The 18,358-nt window shown below is 35.9% G+C and overlaps 1 protein-coding gene, 1 long non-coding RNA gene and 1 pseudogene across 5 annotated transcripts in view; 2 read left to right on the top strand and 1 right to left on the bottom strand.

Annotated features, from left to right (window-relative positions):
* Positions 1-18,358, bottom strand: part of LOC143210934 (protein lin-54 homolog) — a 110,210-nt pseudogene that overhangs the window by 34,631 nt on the left and 57,221 nt on the right. The window lies entirely within an intron of this gene.
* Positions 3,914-6,769, top strand: LOC143215755 (uncharacterized). Of its 3 annotated transcripts, XR_013010455.1 has the most exons (5): positions 3,914-4,234; positions 5,652-5,755; positions 5,882-5,980; positions 6,107-6,443; positions 6,570-6,769. It is a non-coding gene; the product is annotated as an uncharacterized LOC143215755 (long non-coding RNA). The 3 variants fall into 3 exon arrangements; XR_013010437.1 differs by lacking the exon at positions 6,107-6,443 and having other exon boundaries at positions 3,918-4,234; XR_013010443.1 differs by lacking the exon at positions 6,570-6,769 and having other exon boundaries at positions 3,919-4,234; positions 6,107-6,209.
* Positions 7,518-8,498, top strand: LOC143215918 (uncharacterized). Its single transcript, XM_076438572.1, has 5 exons — positions 7,518-7,527; positions 7,605-7,673; positions 7,828-8,030; positions 8,101-8,260; positions 8,339-8,498. Exons 1-5 carry the CDS (start codon positions 7,518-7,520, stop codon positions 8,449-8,451), a joined length of 555 nt encoding a protein of 184 aa, XP_076294687.1. The 3' UTR covers positions 8,452-8,498.

An 18,358-nucleotide genomic window follows, 5' to 3' on the forward strand; every position in this document is an offset into this window, starting at 1 on the left:
CGGTAATATCTCATTGCTAAATCAAATCTGTGATAGTCAACTTAAGATTTCTATATGAAAACTGCATTTTTCCGTTTTTTTTTCGTGTTTATCATTTTTTACAACTAGAGTTTGCAACGGAAAAATCTGGAAATGATACCTAATATGTGGCTTAGTATCTGAAATGTGTCAGATTTTTTTCAGAATTTTAAATTGTCAATAAATGGGGAAATTCGGCCAAAAACTGGTTTTTCGATTTTTTTCAGTATATAACTACCCTTACAGATGATATATGGGGCTAAAACTTGGCAAAGAAGGGTCTTTTTGGGTAGGCTATCGAATGGTCCAAGCGAATTTCACTACCAAACCCGGGCATAGCCTTTAGTTTTCGAGATATTCCAGGTGGTAAATATAGTGCAGTACGCACACAACGAAGTGCTTGTATATTGTTGTGTCCGTCTTTTATTTAACCACTGCATTTGAAAAACAATTGTCAGCGCAAGCGACAAAAGACGCGCTACGCGAAAGAAATCGCGGATCGCGTAGGCATTCTCGCCATTTGAGCATTAGCTGGCATCGGTGATAGATCAGGATTCTGTGACAAGTGAAAGAAGAAAGAAAGAAGCTTGTGACGGAGAAATTTTTTACTATTTCAGGTAAGTCTGTATTTTATATTTTTGATAGATTTAAACATGCCTGGTAAAAGGAAATTACAGAAATATTATAGGCGTGCTAAAAAATCTTTATATCAGGAAGCCTCTACCTCATTAGATATAAAATCTCCAAATGATTTAGTTGACTTAAATTCTTCTTTAGATAGTATTATCGAAAACAAAGTTTCTGTAGAAAATTTTCAGATTGAAGAAATTACAGAACGGCAGGATTCCGCACATCCAGCTCACGAGTCGGTTGAAAGAAATAATATTGAAACTTTTCCTCTACTTTTATCAGAATGGGCTGTAAAGCACAATATTTCTCATGCCGCTATTAATGATTTACTTCCTATATTACATAGGCCTATACCAAATAACATACCAATAGATGCTAGAAATCTTTTAAAAACATGTAGAAAGAAAATAGTTACTAAAGCGATTGAAGCAGGGCATTATTATCATTTTGGCTTAAAGAATTCTATTCTAAACCTCGTTCGATTCGTAGACATTTCATTTATTAATAACAATATTATTGAAATTAATATCAATATTGACGGTCTTCCATTATCGAAAAGTTCTACTAGTCAAGTGTTTCCAATTCTTTGCAGTCTCACAGGATATATAAATGTTGAAATGGTAGGTATCTACCATGGTTACGAAAAACCAAAAGATATCAATAATTTTTTATACGATTTTGTTGAGGAGGCTAAAGACCTTATTAATAATGGATTTTTAATTAATGAACAACACTTTCATCTTCATATAAAATCATTCATTTGTGATGCTCCCGCGAAATCTTCAATAAAATACGTGAAAGGACATACAGGATATCATTCGTGTACAAAGTGTTGTATCGAAGGAGATTTTATTGATAATAGGGTATGCTTTCCTGCTTTAAATAATATTCGTTTGAGGAATGATTTCGAGTTTAGATCAAAAATTGATGATGACCACCATATTGGTACATCTATTTTAGAAAATATTCCGGGTATAAATATGATCGATTCTTTTACTTTAGATTATATGCACTTAATTTGTTTGGGTGTCATGAAAAAGTTGCTTTTGAATTTATGGTGCTGCGGTAAACCTTCTACAAAAATCTCACATTTGCAATCCCTTAATATATCTAATTCTTTAGTTTCTTTAGCGAAGTATATTCCATTAGAATTTAATAGAAAACCGCGAACTTTAAAGGATCTTAAGCGATGGAAAGCAACAGAATTTAGGCAATTTTTACTCTATACTGGCCCAGTAGTTTTGCTACATAATTTAAGTAATAATAGATATTTGAATTTCCTTTCATTGCATGTTGCAACAACCATTTTATCCAATTCAAAATATTTTGATTTTATTGACTATGCATCTGAGCTATTACAATATTTTGTAAAAACTTTTAAATCTTTATACGGATCTCAGTATATATCTCACAATATACACAATCTTATACATATTGCAGAAGATGTTAGAAATCACGGGCCTCTTGACAATTTCAGTTCTTTTAAATATGAAAATTTCTTACAATCCATTTTAAAATCTATTCGGAAAAACGATAAAGTATTGGAACAAATAGTAAAACGACATTCGGAAAAATGCAATATTCCCTCGAAGAAAAAGATGTATGAAAATAAATTACCTATTTTTAAAAAAGAACATTTTGAGGGGCCCTTAATAACAAATATCAAAATTACGAAACAATTCAAACGTGTCGATTTTCAGCATTTCTGTTTAAAAACTACTGAGCCTAATAATTGCTGTTCTCTTAGTAGTAGTGATATAATTGTTGTAAAAAATATAGTATTATTGAATGAATCATATAAAATTATTGGTAGAAAGTTTTTACATCTGAAAGATTTTTATAAAACTCCTTGTAGATCGTCCTGCTTTGGAATTTTTTTAATTGAATCTCCTGATTTAGGTCCTTTGGAAATGTTCGATATTGCAGACATTGCTAATAAATATGTTAAATTGAAACTTGAAGAAAAAATTATTGTTTTTCCCATGCTACATTCTGATTGCTCTCCGTAAGTCCGTACATGCATATCTTTTTTTGAGGGTAGATATTTTAGAAACTACCTTCATGTTACAGAATTTTTAGCACGCTCAATAAGTATATCTGTCCCAGTCAACTGTAACTATTGCAGTTGTATTGTATGTAAAGCCAGCAAAATCGTGGTCTATTTTTTCTTACCGGATCACAAATTAATAAAATATTTTTATCTCGCTAATTTGCAATCCGATAAAAAAATTTAACCACATCATAGGACGATAGGGCTATTGGCGAACTACCTATGTTATTAAAAAAAACAGTAACGCGCCAGGGTAATACCTCATATGGGTGGTGTGGAAATTTACCTATACTATTGATATTATAACATCAAAAGTTTACTCGTTATCAGTTTTCAAATGGTTCTGCCAATGATCGTCGTACAGGCTTAACGTAGGATTGAAATCGTTAGATATTACGGTTGCAGATAATTACAGACAACATTTCTTTAAATAAGTTTTCTTATTACTCTTCAATTGTATTAATTTTGTTAACTATTTGCAGTATGAATTCGTGGAGCATCGTACAATTTGTGAAAGATGGCACGGTAGAGGCAGTACCATCAGCCCAAGTAGCCACGTACCTCCATAAGACGTACGTTTCAGGTCCAGTTCACGTCCAAACGGCCTGCGTCCATTCAGTACTTCCCATGGACGTATCTAGGAATTAAATTTTGGACCCTTTATAGTCCTTTATGAATGGCAGTTTCTTAGGTTTTACCAACGGTCCCTAGACCGGACCCGGACGGACCAAAACTAGTAACTTCAACAGCGCCACTCGAGGTGAACTACGAAGACAGAGAGCAGATTTGTTTCTCGCAGGAAAGACACTGACAGAGAATATGAAACAGCTTGATTTTTTCGATCTCGAACACCCCGCAGCAGTGCTTCGATTGAGCCAACCTTTTTAATACGATGGATGGCCGCTAGAGGCGCTGCGCGGAAAAACAGTAACGTATCTACTATTGGGTAGATGAAATGGGGTTCCTTGAGCACCCCGCAGAATTTTAAAAAATTTATATGATTTGATTCTGAAAAATGAATGTATAACAAGTGTATTTGTGTATATTTTGTAACTCGTAGGACACGTCCTGGAGTCTTTTTGTCCGGTAAGATTATTTCGATACATTCCCGCCAATATAACTGCCTCAGGGCTCTTGGCCGCTCTGCTACCCAATAGTAGATACGTTACTGTTTTTCCGCGCAGCGCCTCTAGCGGCCATCCATCGTATCAAAAAGGTTGGCTCAATCGAAGCACTGCTGCGGGGTGTTCGAGGTACCCCATCTGACGCCATCTCATCGACTACTGAAGCTGAAATCGCCGCCATTGCGCGATCAAAAAATGAAGGTACCATTCAGTACTATTTACACGGCGCGCAGAATATCGACAAAGTAGACGATGAATCCTGGAAATCCAAGATGAGGAGTGTTCTCGTCTGTAACGAGTTGTGACCATACGCAAGCGGCGAAGAAGTCAAAACGAAGGAAAACCGTATTGTGTGGGACAGAAAAGACAAGTTTACCCACTCCCCTAAGTTTGGTGAAGAAAACCAACATTGGTATGTAGATACAAAAAAGAATCGCTCTACATATTGAACATTAAAAAATTATTACATTCATAGCTGTACATCTCATCCTATTACTGTAATTAGTATATCTTTTTTCATAAAAACATATTTTATTAGGTTGTCCCATAAGTTTCTTCCGCGCCACGCTCTGAATGAATCTGACTGGCTATGTTTATATAAACATGCAGGCTTATCTCTTAGCCGTTTATGGCATCGGTTTCAGTCGTCCCAGAGCTCTTTCAAAGTACGTTTCGTTGGTGACAAAGTTTCTTTTAAAATCTTTTCTGCACCGTTCAATATGGAGAGACAAAAGGAGCATTTGCGGCATGTTATGCTTCATTGCTTTAAAAAAGGCAATAGTGCAAAGGACACCGCAGACGAGATTTGCACCGTTTACGGGAGTGGTACTACGACTATTAGGACCGTCCGCAATTGGTTTAAGAAATTTAGAGCTGGCAATTTCGAGTTGAAAGATGAAGACCGCAGCGGCCGCCCAGCAACGACGGATGCGGACCTTATCAAGACTGTGCTCGCTGAAAATCCACGATATAGTGTGCGCGAGATAGAGGATGCTACTAACATTCCCAAGACAACGGTACATAAGCATTTAATCAAGATGGGATATGCGAATCGATATGAAGTTTGGGTTCCACACCTATTGACGGAGACCGGCCTTATGAACCGCGTCTCTACGTGCGATTTGCTTCTTCAGCGACATGAAAGAAATCCTTTCTTAAAGAGTCTTGTCACTGGAGACGAGAGTTGGATTTTGTATCAAACTGTGCATCGAAAACGCACGTGGTCTGAGACAAATAGACCTTCAACTGTCGCGAAGCCTGGACTTCATCCGAAGAAGGTTCTTTTATGCATTTGGTGGGACTGGAAAGGTGTAGTGTACTACGAGCTCCTTCCTCAAGGTGAAACGATCAATGCTGACAAATATTGCAATCAACTCGATCAATTGAAAGCCCCCATAGCAGAGAAACGGCCAGAACTGGCGAACCGACGAGGAGTCGTTTTCCATCACGACAACGCAAGACCGCATGTTGCGTTGGTCGTAAGGCAAAAATTATTACAGTTTGATTGGGACGTTCTACCTCATCCACCGTACTCCCCTGACCTTGCTCCATCCGATTATTACTTGTTCCTCTCCTTAAAAAATTCTCTCCGTGGTAAATCTTTCAAATCCATAAGCGAAATAAAAACGCACCTAGATGAATATTTTGCAAGTAAGCCTCAACAATTTTGGAAAGAGGGCATAATGAGGCTTCCTGAGAGATGGAAGAAGGTTATAGAACAGAATGGTTTATATATAACACAATAAAATCAACCTCAAACAAGAAATATCGTGTATTCATTTCGCATCAAAAAAAGGGAAGAAACTTATGGGACAACCTAATATTTCTAGTTACTGCTATCAGTGAAGAATACGCCGCCCCCCCCCCCCGAAGAGATACAGAGTGGATGAAAGAAGGCAGCAGGAAGAGGAGCGAAGAAGTTGCAGCAAGATTGGTATGTAGATGCAAAAAAGGATCGCTCTACATATTGAACATTAAATTATTACATTCATAGCTGTACATCTCGTCCTCTTACTGTAAATAGTATTTCTTTTATCATAAAAACATATTTTATTTGCAGTCACTGCCAACAGCCAGGAATTGCCGCCCTCCCCGAAGGGATGCAGAGTATATGAAACAACGCAGCAGGAAGAGGAGCGAAGAAGTTGCAGCAAGATTGGTACGTAGATACAAAAAAGAATCGCTCTACATATTGAACATTAATTTATTACATTCATAGCTGTACATGTCATTCCCTTACTGTAATCAGTATATATTTTTCCTTAAAAATATATTTTATTTCTAGTTACTGCTACCAGTCAGGAATTGACGCCCTTCTACCCCACAACAAACAGTGCATGAAAGAAGACAGCAAACGGAAGAGGAGCCAAGAAGATCCTGCCCGATTGGTATGTAAATACAAAAGCAAGCGTCTTACGATATAGAACATCAAATGTTACATTCATATAGCTGTACATCTCGTCCTCTTACTGTAAATAGTATTTCTTTTATCATAAAAACATATTTTATTTGCAGTCACTGCCAACAGCCAGGAATTGCCGCCCTCCAGGAATTGCCGAACAGATGCAGAGTATATGAAACACCGCAGCAGGAAGAGGAGCGAAGAAGTTGCAGCAAGATTGGTACGTAGATACAAAAAAGAATCGCTCTACATATTGAACATTAATTTATTACATTCATAGCTGTACATCTCATCCTATTACTGTAATTAGTATATCTTTTATTATAAAAACATATTTCATTTCTAGTTACTGCCTCCAGCGGGGATTTGCTGACTCTAAACAGACCCAGAGAGTTTGAAAGAAGACAGCAGGAAGCGGAGCCAAGAAGTTGCAGCAGTCGGAAATAAGAAGCAAATGTACTTAAAATCTTGTTATGTTCGTAAATGTCCGTATAATCTTGTAAAATCTTGTTTGTTACATATACCAAATGCAAAAAAAATCATAAAATAAATGAAATTTTAAATAAATGTTGTTCCTTCTTTAAACGTTCACAAAATGGCCGAATGTCCGGAGAACGGTACTTTCGAACAGTCTAAAAACCGCTTCTAGGAATTTCCGGAGAACGGTACTTTCGAACAGTCTAAAAACCGTCTAGGTACGTCGCCACCGTACGTTCTTAGGATAGTCTACTTCGTAACATGACCATTCAGAGGCTGTTGAATAGGATGTTTCTAGCCCCTTACTAGGATATTCTGGACGTTTTGTGGACGTCCCGAACGTCCGAAGCTGACCTCCCATGGACGTACATAGGATAGTCCTGTGCTCATTGGGAGCATGGTTGCTAAATGGTTACTGCTACTGGCCATCATTACCACCAAATCGTTTAGCAAATGCTATTAAAAAATGTGAAGAAATAAACACAGGTTGGGAGAAACACAAAGTTAAATGTTTTATAAATGGAACCTTTGGTAAGTTAAAAATGTTGTACTATGTACAATGAAACTAAAATAAATACTTATCATTAAAAATACTTTCAGATGATTACGCAAAAGCAAGATCAAAGGCCAAAGTGGCAGAAGAAACATCAGACTTGCAGTCAGAAGCTGAACCCCCAAAAAAGAGAAAAAGACAAAAAAACAAGCATGTATCAATCAGCGACACCGATGACGATTCCAATTCGTTAATATCTCTGCCACTGCCTCCTACGTTGCAAATACATGAAACATTAGGTTTGTAAATGAATAGTTTTATGCTATGCAACATTGTACTATTTATAGCTACTTAATTTTTCTTCTTTTATAATTATCACATTCCTATAACAAAAATAATTATTGTTTTCAGATGTATGCACGAACAATAATGAAATTTACAACAGAGAAAATATTCCAACGAAATCTGTTATAATTAATGGTAACTATATTAATAGATTTATATATAAACAAATAATACAAAAATATTTTTAAGCACCTGACACCTACCAAATCTAAATTTTCAGAAAACTAAGAGACGTCTCAACTGGACAATAACAGCAATACAGTACAAAAATATTTAAAAACCATAATAGAACAGCAGCACCTATTGCGCAGTATAATGACGGATGTTTTAAGTAGAGTAGAAGGGTTAGAAAAAAGTTTGAAAGAGCATTCTGCGCCAGGACAAAAAAGACCATCAATTTCCAAACTAAATATATTATTTCCAATTAATTGTGAACAAGAATTGCAGAAGTTCGAAACCCATCTGCAAGATGAGAATAATTTTAGAGACGCGGTAAAAAAACATAACGTTAACGATACGAATAGAATTCCAATTCAGTTGTAACAAAATGATTAATTTGCAGGTCCACGAATTAGCAACAGTAGGAGGCACAAATAATTACAATTTTGTAAAACGGGTCATGGCCTGTTTAATGACTAACAAATTTGGTACAGAATACAGTTGGCTAGGAAGAAAAGGCAAAAAAATGTTTCATTCTCTAAAATTAGCCAAAATAATAATAGGTAATTATCACGTTTATTTTATTATTATATTTATTTGTATACGATTGAATATTATTTAACTAAAATTCCATTGTTTAGATGCAGCAGAAAAATCGGGAGTTTCAAAAAATAAAAAAGAAACGGAAATTTCTATTCAGTCATGGCTCAGGAGGGCCATGGAGCGCAATAAGGTTATAGTCAAAGACTTGTAGTTCAATTATATACCTGCACATTGTATTTTTAATTAAAAAATATGTTGAAAGCTTGTTTTACGTTCTTTATCAATTTTATTACCCCCTAAGCAGCTACCGAGTTTTGCTTGTAGAGATGTAGCAGCCCTGCTTTATACATGTACAATATAAATAAATAACCTCATATATAATAAATAAAATCTTGTAGATTTAAAAAAAATAATAATAAATAGTATAATTGCACTTTTGTTGAATATGTTTTTAACGTTGCAAAGAAATCGTTCTTCTGAAATATGTACAATTTATCAGATTGTTTAATACGTTTACCAACAGAAAATAAAGTTATAAAGTAAATGAAGATTTAAGTAAAAGTTAAAACTTGTTTAAACATTCACAAAAAGTCCAAAGGACGTTATTTTCGACATCCGAAAAACATTTACAAAATGTCCAGAGAACGTTACTTCCGACATCCGAAAAACGTTCACAAAATGTCCAGAGAACGTTACTTCCGACATCCGAAAAACGTTATGAGAATGTCCACACAGTACGTCCTCGGGATGTCCAACTTTGTAACTGGTACGTTCCTATGACATTCAGAGGACATAACGAGGACATAACTGGCACATTTGGATATTGCCGGGACGTCCTCGGAATGTACGGAATATCCGAAACGGAAGTTCTTTGGACGTACATAGGATATCTGTGTGCTATCTGGGTAATCTTACAACAAGAAAAGCAAAAGGAAACAAAATTGTTAATTGCAATTGAATGCATGCATAAATTACACACAGTCTTTAGAAAGTATCTATAATACGTGGTAATACGTATAATTAAGTATAGGTATAAATAATTGTTAAACTAAACCACTCATTACTAATTTAACAATATACTTACAAATATTTGGCGTAGCTGCATCCATATGGCTGCTGTTCTACCGAACGATGGTGCTGAATTGAATTAAATTAATGGTGTTGAATTAAATTCCACCACTTTGTACATTATCAAAATTTTTTGTTAATGAAATGAAGTAAAACACGCGACACAAAGAACGACCACTTCGACAGTTCGACACAGCACAGAAGAATGAAATAGTGAAAATCGACAAATACCAAATAACGATCGACGCTATATACAGTAAGGAGCGAAACTGAACCAATAACAAAAAGTTTTGTATAAATCATTGTTTATTGCTAGGAATATAGAAGAATAACAAAAAGTCAACATTATAATTATTTTTATCATAGTTAGAAGTAACTTAAAAAATTTTTTTCAATAATTCATGTCTCCTCGTTTAGCAATGACAACAAAAATAGATTGACTCGGTTTTGCACCACGTCCAATACTTGGCAGTATTTAATATATTATTTATTTTTAATATTTCGTCCACAACCCTTGTGCTGGTAAAACTGCACTAATTCGCTTTGGCATACTTTCTACTAATTTTTTGCAATAATCCGGAGATATTTGTTCCCACTGTTCTTGAATTCTATCATACAAATTTGTGATTGAAGTTGGTTGGAGGTCATATAAATCCCGAAGTCGTCTTTTTAGTAAACCCCATAGATTCTCTATGGGGTTGAGGTCGGGGCTCTGTGCAGGCCAATCCAGAACAGAAAATTTTTTAGTACTGAGCCAATTTTTTACACTTTTAGCAGTGTGCTTAGGGTCTCGGTCATGCATGAAAATTACATTTTTTTCTTCAAAAGGCATATTTTCAACAGCATCTATGAGATGATCTTGTAAAATATCCTTGTACATGTACTGATTCATGGTGTCATTAATTCGGTGCAGTGATCCAACGCCAAATGCTGTTAGGCACCCCAAGAACATTAGGGATCCGCCTCCATGCTTTAACGTTTGTTTCACATGTCGTGGTTTAAGCCTTTCATTTTTACGAATCCAGCACCAAGACATTCCATCCGAACAAATTCTGTTAATTTTGGTCTCGTCTGACCAAATAACCCGTTCCCAGTCGGTAGTTGTTCAGTTTTGATATTTTGTAGCAAATTCCAAACGACATTTAATATTTTTTTTCGATAACATTGACTCCTTTATTTTCTTAATGCTTCTAAACTCAGCTCCTTTGAGGGTTCTTCGTGCTGTCCACTGACTTATTTGTATATTCGTATCTTCTTTTAATAATTTTGCAGCCATAATGGAACTTGAAGCTTCACCAGATGTGACAAACCGTATAATCCTTCGTTCATCCTGCCGTGATAATATTTTTGGTCTTCCTCCAACATTTAATAATGTACTTTTACAGTATTTTTTTCTTATTCTCTGCACTGTCGATTGACTAACACTGCAAGTTTTCGCTGTCTTACGTGTTGACAAGCCGTCATTCAAAAGAGAAATGACTTTTTTTACACAATTTGGAGCAATTGACTTCATATTTATTCTTACTTCACTTGCGTGCTTTTCCGTTCGACTGATTGCGAAGAACTGAGTGTTAAGACGTAGAGTAGTAGTTTGTAAACATACCAAAGTGCTAGATCTAAACATACTACGAGAACATTTCACGTAAACATTTCTTGTAGGGACCGGTGCAAAACCGAGTCAATCTATTTTTGTTGTCATTGCTAAACGAGGAGACATTAAGTATTGAAAAAAACTTCTTAAGTTACTTCTAACTATGGTAAAAATAATTATAATGTTAATTTTTTGTTATTCTTCTATATTCCTAGCAAGAAATAATGATTTATACAAAACTTGTGGTTATTGGTTCAGTTTCGCTCCTTACTGTATATCTTGAACGACGGGTATTCGTCGTTGGTCCTATGTTGGGTATTCGTCGTTGACCCAACGTTGGGTATTCGTCGGCAAACTGTCATAATTTTTCGTCGTTGGTCCTATGTTGGGTATTCGTCGTTGGCCCTATGTTGGGTATTCGTCGTTGGCCCAACGTTGGGTATTCGTCGGCAAACTGACGTAATTTTTCTTCGTTGGTCCTATGTTGGGTATTCGTCGTTGGCCCTATGTTGGGTATTCGTCGTTGGCCCAACGTTGGGTATTCGTCGGCAAACTGACGTAATTTTTCTTCGTTGGCCCTATGTTGGGTATTCGTCGTTGGCCTTATGTTGGTTATTCGTCGTTGGTCCAACGTTGGGTATTGGTCGGCAAACTGTCATAATTTTTCGTCGTTATACGTTGGGTATTCGTCGTTGGCCTTATGTTGGGTATTCGTCGTTGGCCCTATGTTGGTTATTCGTCGTTGGCCTTATGTTGGTTATTCGTCGTTGGCCCAACGTTGGGTATTCGTCGGCAAACTGACGTAATTTTTCTTCGTTGGCCCTATGTTGGGTATTCGTCGTTGGCCTTATGTTGGTTATTCGTCGTTGGTCCAACGTTGGGTATTGGTCGGCAAATTGTCATAATTTTTCGTCGTTATACGTTGGGTATTTGTCGTTGGCCTTATGTTGGGTATTCGTCGTTGGCCCTATGTTGGTTATTCGTCGTTGGCCTTATGTTGGTTATTCGTCGTTGGCCCAACGTTGGGTATTCGTCGGCAAACTGACGTAATTTTTCTTCGTTAGCCCTAGGTTGGGGATTTGTCGGCAAAACCACTAACCATGCCCCACCATTCCCCAACAAACTCCCAACCGTTGGCCAACCGTAAATGCTACTAGGGTGGCAATTAGGAAAGCTTGATTATTTCGCTATTCAAAAAAACCTATTCAAAGAAAGCTTCACTATTCCGCATGTTCATTAGAACTGCATGGCACATCGGAAATATCGAAGGGGAAGTTGGACGTTGATATTCGCATCAAAGACGTCAGCGAGGAATCGCTCAGCAGTGTACGCTGTTCTGTTTTTATGCTACGCATTTTCGAAAACGAACATTCGCACAAATAAGTCGATCCGAACATTGAGAAAATTCGGATCGCGAAATTTCTTAAAAGACGATATTTTGATTCATTTAAACATTTAAAAAATTCGGCTCCTTTGCCTTCCCTCGTTTTCAAAGAAATGTCGTGCTGAAGATCGCACAGTTCTGCTTGAAACTCGATCCTAATTGCCAGTGTAATAAATACAATTTTCCACATTTATTTTTTCAAAATTATCGTGCCGCGCAGTGGAATAGGCCTATAGGGGAAACCACTTACAAAAAAAACGAATTGACCATAGTACCTCATGGGTAATGTGGAAACCTATGGGTACGCGAGTCGCCCCAACGCGCCACGCGCAGTGCATACGGCGCGGCGTGCGGTAGGTACGGGCCTGAGGAGCTCCGCGGGACTATAGCCACTACGGGGAGCGAGACGCGCGGGCGGGAGAAGTAGGCGTCCACCGAGAATTCCCTAGCTCGTGCGCTATTTCTGCCCATGCCTGGTGTAGAGTGTTGAAACGTCTTCGTGCAAAAAAATGTGTCGTAGAAGGGAAAAGAAACGTAATTTATAATTTTCGGGCGCGTTTCAAGCTACTAGGGCTGTGCGAGTACCTGCAAAATGCGAGCCGAGTCGAGTACTCGCACGAATCGAGCTGCTCGCACGATACGGGTAACTCACTTCGATGCGAGTAGCTTGCACCGATGCGAGCTATCCGTGTAGGGATTGCAATCCCGCGGGATTGATGCGGGAACAGCTTCAATCCCGCGGGATCCTGTGGGATCCCGCGATAATCAGGAGTTTGGTTGTTAGATCAATTAAGTGTATACAAAAGCTTTAATCTTTGTTTACTGTTCTTGTATTTATATATAATATAAGCATAATAAATATAAGTTCGAAATAGTTTTCCCAATTTTCTATAACTCATATAATAAAAAGAGAATTATATTAAAGTAATTATACATGGTATAAACGAAAGTTTAATATACATATATAATATATGTATATACGTAATAAAAAAAACAAACTCTATTTATGATATAATTTTAATTAATTATAAACCTCTAAATTAACTTAACAAAAACAAAGTCTGAATATAAATTCAACATAAAATAGCTTCTTCTTCTTAAAAAAAACATTGCAAATTTTTATTTTATGTGAATAAAGTGAAACAAAATCGCAAAAGCAAATTTTAGTTTATAGAATTTTGAAAATACGATCTTAAAAAACAAAGACTATTAATTGTTTCGTCTCCTAACCTACTTCTCAAGTCATTACAAATGTATCCTGCGGCAGAAAAAGCTCGTTCAGCTTCTACACTTGTTGGGGTGATGGTTAATAAATATTCGTAAGCCATGCATAAATATTTCCCTTTGGTGCCATCACTTTCGAAAACACTCATTTCTTTTTTTAAACTTTTGTCAATATCTTCTGAATCACCCTTTGATTCAATTACTTTGGAATAGTCCTTTAGCAATTTGTATTCTAATTCTTCTTGCAAGGACCAATTAGACTGTTGTTCATTTTCTTGAATATGTTCGTCTTCCTCGAAGCAGTTGGATGCAGCATCGAATTTATTTGAATTGGTATCACCGTTTGTATTACTGAGAACCCTTTCTAATAGACTTTTTATATCTTTCCGTATTATAGTTTTTTTAGGCATTGTAAATGTCGTATCTATTAAATTGTTCAAATCATCTTCAAATTTTTTGGGATTTTGTAAATAAAGCAATGTTCCAGTTACATCAGTGCGACGTTGTCCTATTCTTTTGCGTAATGCTGTGGCTAAATTAGTGCTGAGAACAGTAGATTGCTTATCCAATTTTTCCAGTATAAAGCGGAAAGTTGTTTCTGCAGTGATCAGAGTTGATTCTCTTCTACATATTACTTCGAGACCCAACTTAACTGGTTCTAGACACATTTTTAGGTCATATATTTTGGACCATTCTTCATCAGAGAAATGTATTTCTGATTTGATATCAATTAACGCTTTGCTTACGCACAATCTTAAGTTGTAAATGCGTTCCAACATATTAAATAAACTACTCCAACGAGTCTTACAATCTAATATTAATTCTAATCTTTTGCCGTGGTCTTCCTCTATATATTTTTGCAAATAAATATCATTTTTTGTCGGCGACTTTGTAAAAATCTTGACAGTTTTTCGTACTTTTGCAATAAGAACAGAATAGTCTGAAACTACTTCTACAGAAGAAAACCTCGAAGTTATTAACAATCCACTTTCTTCGTCCTCTATGTCGTCAATGACGTCGTGTTCATCGTCAGTCATATTGAAATGTATGTCTTCTGATAAATCTTTCTCTAATATTTTCTTATATAAAATATCAATAATGGCAAGTTGTATGCCGTGTGCATAACAAAGTTGTTGAAAGCAAGGTACAAGCTTACCAACTTTCACCATTGTACTCGCTCCATCAGTCGTTATGCCAATAATGTCATTTTTAATGTCGAGATTGAAGCTTCTTAGACGTTTATCAATCAAGTCGGTGCAATACTCTGCCGTACATGAACCATGGATTCGAACTAAGCCGAGATTAATGTGCTTTCCTGTATAATGCACATTAATATTTAAATATCTGCTATTTTTCCGAGATGTCCATTCATCTAATGTTAATGAAAACTTTTGGTCTTGTTCTTGAAGTTTCTTAAATTGATTTACTACATCGGTTTTCACAGAATCACAAAATGTACTAACTATTGCTCTTATTGTGTTAGGAGAAGTCGGAAGTGTAAAACCACTTCTCAGAAACAAATTTCTCAAATCATTAGATTTACAAAAGACATTAAAACTAAAACCATCTTTAGCAACCATTCGAGATATCATTTTCTCCATCGAATTTTTTTTTAATAAAGAAATTGTCTATGGTTTTGGCCTTTTTATTTGGTATTACGTGTTCTGAATTATCGACAACCTGCAGCTGTGTTGTTACAGCGGTTCTTGATGTAGATGCCTGCGACTGTGAATTTAAATCTATACAATGTTTGCTTTTCAAGTGTACCATCAATCCTTTTCGTGATCGTTGACTTAGTTTTAAAATAGCAGAACACTTTAAACATTTAGCACTTTCGCCAGTAACATTTTTCACAAAAAAGTCCCACAGAGTTTTGGTAGTGCTTCCTTCTTCACTATCACACATTGCTACCTTACTGGATAATATACTTCTTACGCTAATAATACTTATTAAATTGAAATAATGCGTAATATAATAAAATAAATCAGTATTTCAACAGGATGAAACAGGCACGCGGGCACGCGTAAAGACGCCAACGAAAAAAGTGACGAGCGCAAAATCGTGAAACAAAATAATGTTGCGCTCGCCATTCGCTTCCGCCTTCGGACAGAATCCTACGGATCGCGGCGGGACTAAGGATTTAGGTCTTCAATCTAATATATATTTAATAAAGAAACTTTACTTAATGAGATAATCATCTTTAATCATATTAGTCAGAATGTATTAACAGAATACATATAAAATCTAAATCTACATAAATTTAAATTAAAATAAATCTCTTTTTGGAAAACAAACTATTATATAATTGAAATGTGTGTGTATATATATATACATATACGTTTCTAATTGTATAAAATATATAATATAATAATTCGTTATATCTAATAATTATTAGAAGAAGGTATTATTTAAATAAAAAATTATTATATCAATAACGAAGCTACGATATTATATATTAATTGCTGAGGTGAATCGGAAGAATGTTTTCCTTTACCAAAATGTTGGTTAAAACTTAAAAATAACTATAAAAATTGTTTAGAACGAACTATATGTATGTAATCGACCTGTCTGTGAATATAATTTTAATTAGATTAAAATCTGAAAAATGTTAAAATTATAAAAACAAATATTAATTTCTAGAACTTTGAAAATATGTTCGTAAAAAGCAGTCTATTAATTGTTGTATCTTCTAGTTAGGTCCTCAAGTCATTACAAAAAGATATCCTGCAGCGGAAAAAGGTCGTTGAGCCTCTACACTTGAAGGTCGAATAATTAAAAAATATTCGTAAGCCATACGTAAATATTTCCCCTTTTTGCCATCGCTCTCAAAGAAAATCATCTGTTTTTTTAAAGTTTTGTCGATATCTTCATGACAGACCATCGAAAAAGTTCTTCGTGCGCGTCGTCATTCGCGAAATTTTGGGACGCATAGTCCCGCATAATTTGCGGGATTCCGCATCACCTATTTAAGAAATGCGGGACCAAAAAATAACGCGGGATCCTGCGGGATTGCGGGAGAGAACTCGACTAGGCTCGACCAGTGGAGTCGAGCTTACCTGGGCTCGCACCTAGCGTGCGATTCATACGATACGAACGCGAACGGCTTGCATGAAGGACTCGACTCGAAATAAATTTAGCGTAATATAACATGATGGGAGTTATACATAGCAGGAACAGCGGCACATCGATATTTGTATCATTTTAATATATTGAGAATGCCAAATGTTTGGCATGTTTTTTTATATATTTAGATAGTAAAATGAAAAATGGACATAATGATGAGTAATGTAAATTCAGAATTTGTATAACCCTCTTATTGAAGATAGTTATGCAATAACAACTATTTTCTAGATTTATGTAAATAAGTAGATATGACTGATTTTTATCTCGAAGTATTTTCTGAATTTGCAAATGTTGAAGTGGGTATGTAAATTCTGTGCAGAATTGACACGATAAACGATATTATTTATACTTGTAGAAGGTTGTCTGAAAACGCAAAAAGATATATTTAAATAATACCTTGCACAATTTTATTATTCGTGGAAGTATACTGATAGTGCAAACGATAGTACATATACGTATATGTATTGTATATACGTATTAACTATTTACAATTTGTGTACTATTCGCATGTTTATTTAGATACTACATCACAAGTTAGTAGAGTATTTATAGGTAAATGAAGGTAATTTTTTAAAATGAAAAGTGACACATGTCACGTATGTATTAAATCAGAAACGAATTTTTCTTTATTTCTCTCTCTCTCTCGCTCTCTCTCTCTCTCTCTCTCTCTCTCTCTCTCTCTCTCTCTTTACGCGGGTTGGTGGAAAAACCTTGAAAAGGCACGAGGCAAAAACCAATTCCATTTCGAGAGTGTTGTCAAAAAGGTGTCGTAGGTAGAGAATAGTTGATATTGTTCTCCAGGTCTAAATAAGGTTATTTAGTCGTATACTGTCTGCTGGTATTTTCTCGAGACCAGCGGTATAGACAACGGACTATAATAGCGGTGCAATCGACGAATCGACTCGCCTCTACCTGAAACGGAAATACACGGCGAACTTTACGAGCTCATTGTGACACCAATTTTTATGGCTCCATCTTCTTCAAGGGCTTATTTTAAAGGGGATCTTTTGCTTGCTTGAAACTGCACGGCTTAATAGCATCTTTGATAACCAACTGAAAAAAGAAGGTATTACATTTTGCCGTTAAAACACATATTTTTCATTGAGCTAGTGTCTACTACGGTAAATAATTGTTATTAACATGTTTATACCTGTAATGTATGAGCGAAACATGGAATTCGCTCCCATGTAGGACTTAATCGTACGGCTTTTACCATATTTGCAGCGTTGTCTGTGATAAAAAATATACGAAACTGTGTTCTTTCGAGGTTCCATTCCCTTATTGTATTCTTCAAGAACGCATTGATATGTTCACCAGTGTGCGATTCGGTGACATTACTTATTTTTAATGTGAAGTTTTGTATCACAAAATTGCTGGTCATATAATGGACGGTGACGGATAGATAATTTTCGTTGGACCTTGATGTCCATCCATCTGTCGTGAAAGCAAAAGTTTCTGTCTAAAAAATTGAGAAGATTGATTAAAGATTTTAAAAAACACATACTTCAGTATTATAATTCAAACAAAATATTCTGACTCACAGTTTTAATATCTTCCGTTAGTATCGTCGCCACCCTTTTCTTCTCGTCCTTATATATTGTAGGCATGATAGAATCCGCGAAGGTGATGCGACTGGGTAATTTGTACCGCGGCTCTAACAATCGAATTAAGTTTCTGAATCCGATATCGTCGACTATGCAGAACGGCTGACAATCACGTATCATCATC

The sequence above is a fragment of the Lasioglossum baleicum genome, chromosome 1, assembly GCF_051020765.1.
Source record: "Lasioglossum baleicum chromosome 1, iyLasBale1, whole genome shotgun sequence".
Taxonomy (NCBI): domain Eukaryota; kingdom Metazoa; phylum Arthropoda; class Insecta; order Hymenoptera; family Halictidae; genus Lasioglossum; species Lasioglossum baleicum.

What these genes read in the sequence shown, in the direction of transcription:
- LOC143215918 (XM_076438572.1), top strand. An exon ending in GAAATCTGTTATAATTAATG is followed by an intron (nt 7,674 to 7,827) that starts GTAACTATATTA and finishes AAACCATAATAG; the next exon opens with AACAGCAGCACCTATTGCGC. An exon ending in ATTAGCCAAAATAATAATAG is followed by an intron (nt 8,261 to 8,338) that starts GTAATTATCACG and finishes TCCATTGTTTAG; the next exon opens with ATGCAGCAGAAAAATCGGGA.